The sequence below is a fragment of the Pistacia vera genome, unplaced genomic scaffold (genome assembly GCF_008641045.1).
Source record: "Pistacia vera cultivar Batoury unplaced genomic scaffold, PisVer_v2 Contig897, whole genome shotgun sequence".
In the NCBI taxonomy this organism is placed as follows: domain Eukaryota; kingdom Viridiplantae; phylum Streptophyta; class Magnoliopsida; order Sapindales; family Anacardiaceae; genus Pistacia; species Pistacia vera.
Genome location: NW_022196775.1, coordinates 344,884 through 355,274, shown reverse-complemented (window position 1 = coordinate 355,274; position 10,391 = coordinate 344,884). Strand labels below are relative to the sequence as shown.

Below are 10,391 nucleotides of genomic sequence, written 5' to 3'. Positions count from 1 at the left end.
GCAGGACGGACGATTTCAAAGCAGACTCCCCATTCATTGGATAGAGAAGATCACCAAGATTTCGTGATCCGCTGCCGAACTTATTCCAATTCCAAGATCTCGGATCGAATCGGTATATCAATATTACTAAAAATTTTATTTAATAAAAGTAAGAATGGGTCAATTGGGTGCTAGTTACAACTTGGAAGTCTAAGGTCCCGAATTCAGATATTGACAAATTGCCCTTCTTCGTTCAAAGTGACTCAAAGACATACTATTACAAATTTGCTCAACGAGTAAATGACATGTTCCCGCCCAAAGGTTCACGAAATGGTAAGTTCTCGTCATTCGCTTCATGAATTTTAGATTTCCACTTTTAAATTAATAGAAAATCATTTAATGTAAAGGTGAAAAGGTAAAGTGGTCATTTCAGATTTTCACTTTTAAATTAATATAAAAACATTTAATGCAAAGGTGAAAAGGTAAATTATTCATTTGTACGGTACTAAATTTGAAATAAAAATAAAAATTTCAATATAACTCTTCACATCTCAAATTTCTCTCACAATCACCCTCTCTCTAAAACTATTTCTCTTATGTCGCTTCTCTCTACCTCCCTCAACCACAGCCTCTCATTTCTCTCCCTAACAAGCAGCCACACTCCTCTCTCCCTCTCTAACCCACAGTCGCCAACCCTCTCACAATCACCAGCCACTATGGCCTAGTCGGCTCCTGTAACTCCTCAATCTCATGGTGAGCCGTGACAACACGAAGCGCGCGCATGGGTGTGCTTGCCTACACGCATGAGTGAGTCCGTTGGGCATGCGCGCGGTGTGTTGGGTGTTGGGCGCGCACGTAGTGTGTTGTGTTTTGGCTGGAGAGGGTTGGGTGAGGTATTTCTTTGAACAAGTGGTGGGTGTGTTCTGGAGAGGAGAGGTTCTGTTGATGGGGGTTTTTCGGTGACCAGTGTTCACACAACAATCACAATAATACACAACAATCACAATAATACACAACAACACAACCAAAGGTGAAGGAGGATGGGGGTTTTCAAGTAGATTGGGGTCACAAAACACGATTGTCGTGTGGCGACGGGCGCAATTCGCGAACGGCAAAAGGTGACTGGGGATAATCGATGAGGTAATGGGTTTTGATGAGGAAAGGATGTGGGTTCAAGGGGTTGTGACAAGGGTGGTTTCTGATGCCAAAATTGACCAGAATTAGGCCAAAAAGATGGGAAAACGCACGAAGGAGTAGTTGGATTCTCGAATTGTTTTAGTTTTTGGATCTAGGGTGTTTTGATTTCAAAGTATGAAGTTTCAATCTAGGTTTGATGTTGGTCATGGCGGCTTCGGTGATAGTTGATAGAGTTTCTGACGGTAATGGTGATGGTAATGGCATTGGCTGGGCGGTTGGAGACCAGAATGATGTGAAGGTTAAAGAAGAGGATGTTATTGAAATAAATCTAAAAGTAAGATGGTTATTTTTAATTCTATTAATTTGGGGGTTATAAAGTAATTTATTAATTCATTTATCAAGGGCAGTATGATAATAACATCTACGCTTGTGTCAAAACCTAAAAATCGTCATAGTATTAATTTAAGGGTGAGAATCTAAAATTTATAAAAACAATGAAAACTTGCCTTTTCACCAAACCCTAAGTGAGAATATGTTGTCTACTCTTACTCACCGATAAAACTACGCTTCACTATCACTTATGTTCCCACTTCTCACATGCAACATTTTTTGGGTATGTGTAATTATAAATATTTATTTACTGTGATCCTGCCGATAATGAAGTCTTGTTTTTAAGCAAAATCAATGATCACAACAGAAATCTACCAGGTGAACATATAAATCATCAACTTTGATAAGCGAAATCCATTGATCACTAATGATGTACAAATCCAGAGACTGGTTCAAGAAAAGCATGATTGAGTTCAAGCTAATACTAGATACAAGGCTTGAAATTAAAAACAATGTCTGAGAAATTTGTTCTTGTATACCGATGCCAGCATCATGAGCCAAGGACAATTTGTTCAAAGCTTAGCCAGCAATCCATCCCTTACAGGTTTTGCAACTCCGCTGTCTTTGCCATCGTTGTCTTTGGAATCCAATTCACAGGCACTTGGTGGTACATCTACTGCAGGAGAGCAATTAAAAAATCCATGCGGCTGCACATACGCATATCAACAGCATTAGTTTACAACAACTCTGTCATTTTAGATTTACAATGCCAAGTTCAATTAAAACCTGCTCATAAGAACACTAGATATCCATTAGCAACCGGTTAAACAAATACAAATAGAGCATGGATCCATTGAATACATTAGAAAGCATCAGACTTTATCTCATTATGTGGAGCAATCATATTCATATTTATACTATCACAGAGGTCTAATCAAGGGTATTGCTGAAAAAGATGAACTATAACTAGGTAATTACCATCAGCATGAAACCAATATGCTCCACTGGCATAACAGGCCAATCTTCCAGCCGAGGAATATGTGTGACTCCAAATACATACCTGTTATAAAACCAATCAATTATTAACATGCAGGCAAAACAGCAATCGAGCAAACACATAAACTTAAATAAAACAATGCAAAGAAGAAAGTAAACATACTTCTTCAAAAACTTAGGTCCTTCAAACAATAACCCAACCACTATTGTGTTCTAACGAAAATTTCTGACATGGATAAAGTTTGTGCCACCATGCTTATGATATTCCAAGAAGTAGCAAGGGAGATTTAATTTTCAAATGATATGTCCATATGTTACATAGAATATAGCTGTTTGTATGATAAATTCAAAAAAGAAACGAGAGAAGATATATTCAACGAACCAGAGAACTACATCAGCTTCTTCTAGCGGTCGATTCTGCTCCACCCATGCAGGCAATCCTTCACCAATACGTGGATTTTGATTAGGAAACTCTCCTCCTGGAAACATTTCGCCTCGCGCATATGGGGTAACCCAGAGATTATGCTTCAGAAAAGCAGCTCTTCTAAAAAGAGTGGCATCAGGACCAGCTAATGGCAAACAATTTGAACCAGGTACCAGCTTATACCCAGTTAGCTGACCAGTCCTATTTACAGTTCTTGTATTCCTCACCTAGAGTACAATATAAAATGCAGTCAGTCAATACTCTAATTAGATAATTGCAAAATGGTTATGGAAAAGCAAGATACAAGTACAAGATACAAGTAACCTTAAGTCATCATAGTTTCAAAAATTAAGATACAGCTCATAATCTTCCATCAACATGCTATACAAAGCAATGGCCAAAAATTGTAAAAGTAACAGAAACGGGACACAATTCAGAATATAATACTAATAATAAATAAATAATGGAAGAAGCAGAAGCAATCCAATAAGTACATGATGCAAACACAAACAAGATTTGTTTCCAGACACCTTATTTTATGCAGTATTCAACATTTCTCATGTAGACAACATAGAAAACTATCTGGGTGACTAATACAGGATGGAATTTTAAACATGGTAAAAAAGTAATCAATTGTGAGATTACTTTAACACCCAGAATCAATAAGCAGAAAAACTTTACAATGCGGATAGAAATGCCTTACAATCCAGTGCCGAGCAGTCAGGGGACTACAATCACGCATTGCTTGCTTTTCAGATCTAAGCAGAGTCTCTTCAGCATAGAATGCATTATTGTGAACATTACTGCCCCCAGGTTCCTCAACTTTAACATTCACCTCAACAACCTAAAATCAGTGGAAAATTAACATGTAAGACCCGGTATTATAATGTACTGAAAAGCGTAAACAACATAGTCCTATGGACAAGAATACACAAACACATACAAACATATACAAGCATGCATGTATTTATATATATTCGATGGTACATCGATGTCTTCAAAAAGGACAAGTGGTAGTCACAGAATAAACCACTATGGTAATATAAAGAACTGAGAAGATATCATGTGAATTTAAGTTCCTGACAGGAACACATTTGGCGGTTTAGATGAGAAGCCACATTGACCACAGCATCTAAATATGTGTTATTTGGATTCTCATCTCTTTTTTGCATAAGGGTCAATCTGCAAGTGGATTGACATGTTAATTCCAATCGTAGACGCAGGTTCCACCAATAATTCACTAACAAATATATAAAACACAGCAATATGGAACCAGAAATGAAAACTGAATTTCAAAGTGGTTTACCTGATTCAAAGCTTCACCGGGTTTACAGTCAATAGCCATGTCCATACGGGCCACAAAGAAGTGCTGATGAACTGGAGCATACAAACCTGGTGCAATCATTGTACCATATTTTCGGGATTCTCCAGGTTGCAATGCCCCTAAGCTAAGAATTCCGGTAAGTTTGACTTCAGCTTCAATTTTTCCATCCTGTAACAACATATAACCAATATTATCAACTCAATCTTTCCAAGAAGCATGCATAATATCAACTGACATGGGTATAACAACAAGATTGGCAGCAAGTTTAGCAGTAAAAGAGGGTGAAAAATAAATGAAAAGAGATGCAAGAAGCTCAATAAAAGGGGACCGGGCAAATAAACAGATCTCATATGCAAGGAGAGTGACTTTCAGCTTGCCTGATAAAAGTGCCAGTAGAATCCATACTCATAGTTAGCCACAGTACATATAAATGACACTGTCAGCCGTCTAGACCTTCGAACTTCTGCCAAGCCAGTTCTCCAATCTTGATGCTTCCATAGAATCCCATGATCCTCTTCATGCAAACATACACAATTTTCAATTGTTTCAACACCTCCTGTATAATTTGTAAAGTGGGCATCAAAGTATTTGATGTGGCCCAAACAATCACATCCCTGTAAAAGGACATTTTTAGCACCACTTTGGAACGAAGATGTCAAAAACTACAAAATACACTAACTAGAAAACGATCTACATACCCTTTTAAGAGAATGTGCATTTTTCCCAAGGCCATCTTCCCCCGCATCGAATGCATTTTTTCTGTAGTGTGGTTCATTGGGATCTCCATAAGGCACAACCATCTCAACAAAACTCAACCTATGGGCAACGGATCTTCGACCCCGGCTACCATCAATGTATGCAACAGAATGTATAACCAAACCCTCCCTAGGAGTGAAACCGATGCGGAAATTCCACTACCAAAAAAAAAAAAAAAAAAAAAAAAAAAAAAAAATGCTTACGATATAGTAAAGCACATTAAGAAAACAGTTTAATGAAACCAAGATCTACCTTCTGCCATTGTACAAAATTCCCATGAACACGGAAGCTTGGACCTTCAGGTTGAACAATTCGTAAAGGCTTTACATCACTACGATCAACGCCACCTCTTGTTTCACCACGGGTATAGTTCCTCAATGGATCAGCTGGAGGCAGCGGAACAAGTTTACGGTCTTCAAATTCAATCAAAACCATATTTTGCATATCAACAAGTACATAGATGCCTTCAACTGGGCGAGCATAACCATTCTCCATTGGGCAATCACTCTCAGTTCTACAGAATATAAGAGGTTTAGCGAGTCTTCTGTTAGGGGCATCAGCATCACTGAAATACCCAACACACCTGTGGAAAGTGTAAAACATGTTATAAATAAAACAGGATTGTTCAATAAAGCAACTAACTAACAAAACTGCTGGGGAATAAATCTAACTAACCAGGCATCAACCATTACAAGATCCATGTCTTCAATACCCCTTCTCTTCATTGCTTCCTTAAATGGAGGAAAGGCTTTCACAACAGCTTCACATTGAGCATATTCCTCGGCATCCTGATGAGTTGAACAAAAGAAATCAAGCATAATTGTTTTAACAAATATGACTATTATTCCCACAACCATCCCCCAAACACCACCCAGAAAATAAAAGACAAAAAAGCTATCTGCCCAGTTTGGTAAAAGCAATTCATTAACAGCCATAACCTGAAATTACAGACGGCCTTATTGCATGCCATATGAACCAAACTCAATCTAGATTTTTCCAGGTTTGACAACCTACTTTTTATTACTGAGACCAAGATTTGTTATAAGGAAACAAAGAATGAAAAGAGTAAGAATTAAGGTTTTTAAAACTGTAACCAATTAGTATAAATGAGGGTGAACAATTCAACCAACTAATTTATAATGTCCGTGAGGTTAACCGGAAGGAAATATGATCCAAGCAGTAGCTCCTAATCATGCTACTAAACAACCTAAAAACCTGACCCCACATTTCAAACAGTAGACTTCCTCTCAAGGACATAATTTATGAACAAAGTCAAAATATTATCATAGAAATTACATTTTCCAGAAAATTTGATTCCTTCAATCCAATTAGAAAATGTCTAGTACTAGTCACACAAAACTTACATGAATAATCTTCTGAAAATTATATAGAATGTACAATTTTGATATCTTTACCCTGTGATTATTTTAAACAACAGAAAGTCCAGTTTGAAAGAAGATAATTCAGAACTGAAATCTTCAGGAAAACTTAACGCCATAAGTTTGGACATAAGAGTCAAATCAAGATCAAATTACTTGAAGAAGGACATACCATTGAAGGCTGAACATCTGGAATAACATGCGATGATACAACTTTTCCCCTATGATGTCCACCTCGAGTGAGTGCATGTACTTGTGATAACTCAACAACCCATACACTTGTCTCATTTAACTTTTTGTTGTATACAACAAGTCTAGCTCGCCTAGGAGGGAGCTTGCTGGGAATTAGAGGACCGCCTTTGGTTCTAGGAAGCAGTGATGGTTGGAATGGGGGGAAGAAATAGGCATCTGCTAATGCAACAACATGTTTATCAGGTTCCAAGAGAACCACTTCAAAAAAACGCATGCTATCTCTGACCTGCAATGAAAAGTAGTTGTTAGCTCCTCATTTCAATAGTAAAATCAACAACAAACTGCTAAAAGAACCGATCAAATGAACTTCTTGTTACAGAAGCAAATCTTCTAAAAGAGTATTAACCTCTGGAGTGGCTCCAGCAGCCCTGACAGTGGCCACTGCAACAAAAATTTCAGCCGGAGTCAAAGGGTCCAAAGGATGGCTGGTTTGAGGCCTAGGCATGACTGATATTCCTGCATATGCAAAGTGACAAACTTAATCAATCAAGAGGTATAAGTGAACAAACTATGCGAGAGAATATTTATCTGCATCCCAATTCGACAAATTCCTATGCAAATGCAAGTAAATTCACCATCCATTCTGAGGGGGAAAAAGAAAGTGCGCATAAAAATACTGACCTCAACTAACATATGCAATTATCAATCAAGTAGACATGCCAATAATATATACGGTATTCTTTTCCTTTATTAATTTAAACATAATAAAAGAACAAAGTTTTACCTCATCGAATACGGAAGGGTCAAACCATTTCTAATTTTATTTTTAAAACTTATCATTTCAAGAAACCAATTTTATAATACAGGAATTGATTTTGATACGAGATAAATAATCAAACTAAAAGAATATTCTAGCACCACATAAGGAATAAATACACGTAAAAACATGAGAACACAATCCAACATACAGATAACGAGTGACAAAAGAAATCTCACATCAAGATCATCCAAAAGAATGATCAAAACAAACATTATAACAAATAAAACACAGACAAGAAACGAGAAAGAATGTACCTTTAGAAGAAAGGTTTGCGGGAGGTTCAGAAACAGAATCAACAGGGAGAATCAGAGAAGCGATGGAAGCGTTGTTTGGAGGTTGATCACTGGAGGCAACAGTCCAATCTTGCACCAGAGAAACAGAGGCGGCAGCCTCTCGAGGGAGGGAAGAAGAAAGCGTCGTCTTTTGCGCAGTTGAGGCCATTGCAAAGGGTTAGCAAGCTCACTAAATCCACCGTAGTAACTCTCTTTAAAATCTTTTGACATACAGCCAGCAAATTCCCTTCTTTGCTCTCCTCTCAACAATCTCTCCAAAACACAAGTTTCTTTNACAACCTAAAAACCTGACCCCACATTTCAAACAGTAGACTTCCTCGCAAGGACATAATTTATGAACAAAGTCAAAATATTATCATAGAAATTACATTTTCCAGAAAATTTGATTCCTTCAATCCAATTAGAAAATGTCTAGTACTAGTCACACAAAACTTACATGAATAATCTTCTGAAAATTATATAGAATGTACAATTTTGATATCTTTACCCTGTGATTATTTAAAGCAACAGAAAGTCCAGTTTGAAAGACGATAATTCAGAACTGAAATCTTCAGGAAAACTTAACGCCATAAGTTTAGACATAAGAGTCAAATCAAGATCAAATTACTTGAAGAAGGACATACCATTGAAGGCTGAACATCTGGAATAACATGCGATGATACAACTTTTCCCCTATGATGTCCACCTCGAGTGAGTGCATGTACTTGTGATAACTCAACAACCCATACACTTGTCTCATTTAACTTTTTGTTGTATACAACAAGTCTAGCTCGCCTAGGAGGGAGCTTGCTGGGAATTAGAGGACCGCCTTTGGTTCTAGGAAGCAGTGATGGTTGGAATGGGGGGAAGAAATAGGCATCTGCTAATGCAACAACATGTTTATCAGGTTCCAAGAGAACCACTTCAAAAAAACGCATGCTATCTCTGACCTGCAATGAAAAGTAGTTGTTAGCTCCTCATTTCAATAGTAAAATCAACAACAAACTGCTAAAAGAACCGATCAAATGAACTTCTTGTTACAGAAGCAAATCTTCTAAAAGAGTATTAACCTCTGGAGTGGCTCCAGCAGCCCTGACAGTGGCCACTGCAACAAAAATTTCAGCCGGAGTCAAAGGGTCCAAAGGATGGCTGGTTTGAGGCCTAGGCATGACTGATATTCCTGCATATGCAAAGTGACAAACTTAATCAATCAAGAGGTATAAGTGAACAAACTATGCGAGAGAATATTTATCTGCATCCCAATTCGACAAATTCCTATGCAAATGCAAGTAAATTCACCATCCATTCTGAGGGGGAAAAAGAAAGTGCGCATAAAAATACTGACCTCAACTAACATATGCAATTATCAATCAAGTAGACATGCCAATAATATATACGGTATTCTTTTCCTTTATTAATTTAAACATAATAAAAGAACAAAGTTTTACCTCATCGAATACGGAAGGGTCAAACCATTTCTAATTTTATTTTTAAAACTTATCATTTCAAGAAACCAATTTTATAATACAGGAATTGATTTTGATACGAGATAAATAATCAAACTAAAAGAATATTCTAGCACCACATAAGGAATAAATACACGTAAAAACATGAGAACACAATCCAACATACAGATAAAGAGTGACAAAAGAAATCTCACATCAAGATCATCCAAAAGAATGATCAAAACAAACATTATAACAAATAAAACACAGACAAGAAACGAGAAAGAATGTACCTTTAGAAGAAAGGTTTGCGGGAGGTTCAGAAACAGAATCAACAGGGAGAATCAGAGAAGCGATGGAAGCGTTGTTTGGAGGTTGATCACTGGAGGCAACAGTCCAATCTTGCCCCAGAGAAACAGAGGCGGCAGCCTCTCGAGGGAGGGAAGAAGAAAGCGTCGTCTTTTGCGCAGTTGAGGCCATTGCAAAGGGTTAGCAAGCTCACTAAATCCACCGTAGTAACTCTCTTTAAAATCTTTTGACATACAGCCAGCAAATTCCCTTCTTTGCTCTCCTCTCAACAATCTCTCCAAAACACAAGTTTCTTTCTTTCTTTCTTTCTTTATTTCTTTCTCTCCAAGAAACAAACAAACAAACCAACAAACTACAACAGCAATAGAGAGAGAAAGAATGTGAAGAGAGTGATTCAAGGAGACTGAGAGAGAGAGAAAGCTCTAATGTGCTAATTTGCAGAGTTTAGGGTCATATATACTGGGAAAGTGCAGCAAGCCACGTTCAAATTGACAACTTGTAATATTTTACTTTTTTCATTTTTTCATTTTTTTTCTTTTTTCTTTTTTTTAAGGGGATAAGTCAAGACTTGGATTTATTACCTTTTATTTTTATAAAAATAATTATATTTTATTTTATTTATTTATAAAACTGTGGGCTTATCAAAGTTACTAGTAATAAGATAAGTGGTTGGAGGTGATAGGGCGATCTGCATCTGCTACTGGTGAAAGCACCAAAATGTTAAGTATTTTTATTTTTTTCTGATAAGGCCTAAAAATATCTCAACATTTATTACAAGGACTTGTAGGAATATGATGTAACAAACATCACCCCAGTTTTTGCACATTTCCTGCTTAAATCAAATCAACAATGACCCACAACCGATTACTCCTTTTTGTTATTTAGTGAAATTAATTACCACTACTTTCATACGACAATACAAGTGAAAGAAACAAAACCCAGGTGCTATTTCAGGGAGGTACATCTGATCTTACAATTAAATTAACATTTTAATTCTATTATTTCTACCCACCACCGACCTGCATTCA

At 37.1% G+C, this 10,391-nt stretch overlaps 1 protein-coding gene across 2 annotated transcripts; it reads right to left on the bottom strand.

The window, feature by feature from the left end:
* Window positions 1-1,812: 1,812 nt before the first annotated feature.
* On the bottom strand, window positions 1,813-9,666 carry LOC116119612 (copper methylamine oxidase-like). Of its 2 annotated transcripts, none has more exons than XM_031405558.1 (12): window positions 9,348-9,666; window positions 8,680-8,789; window positions 8,254-8,559; window positions 5,622-5,734; window positions 5,199-5,529; window positions 4,889-5,104; window positions 4,568-4,804; window positions 4,173-4,358; window positions 3,570-3,710; window positions 2,825-3,093; window positions 2,425-2,506; window positions 1,813-2,153 (listed from the first exon to the last, which is right to left on the bottom strand). In XM_031405558.1, exons 1-12 carry the CDS (start codon window positions 9,532-9,534, stop codon window positions 2,019-2,021), a joined length of 2,313 nt encoding a protein of 770 aa, XP_031261418.1. In that variant the 5' UTR covers window positions 9,535-9,666; the 3' UTR covers window positions 1,813-2,018. The 2 variants fall into 2 exon arrangements, with proteins under 2 accessions (XP_031261418.1, XP_031261417.1); XM_031405557.1 differs by lacking the exons at window positions 8,254-8,559; window positions 8,680-8,789; window positions 9,348-9,666 and adding exons at window positions 6,498-6,803; window positions 6,924-7,033; window positions 7,592-7,897 and having other exon boundaries at window positions 1,814-2,153.
* Between the last annotated feature and the right edge of the window lie 725 nt (window positions 9,667-10,391).

Coding starts and splice junctions, on each gene's coding strand:
- LOC116119612 (XM_031405558.1), bottom strand. CDS start 9,534: ATGGCCTCAACTGCGCAAAAGACGACGCTTTCTTCTTCCCTCCCTCGA. Junction 8,790..9,347: donor CGCAAACCTTTCTTCTAAAG/GTACATTCTTTC, acceptor TTGCATATGCAG/GAATATCAGTCATGCCTAGG. Junction 4,805..4,888: donor ATGCACATTCTCTTAAAAGG/GTATGTAGATCG, acceptor GTCCTTTTACAG/GGATGTGATTGTTTGGGCCA.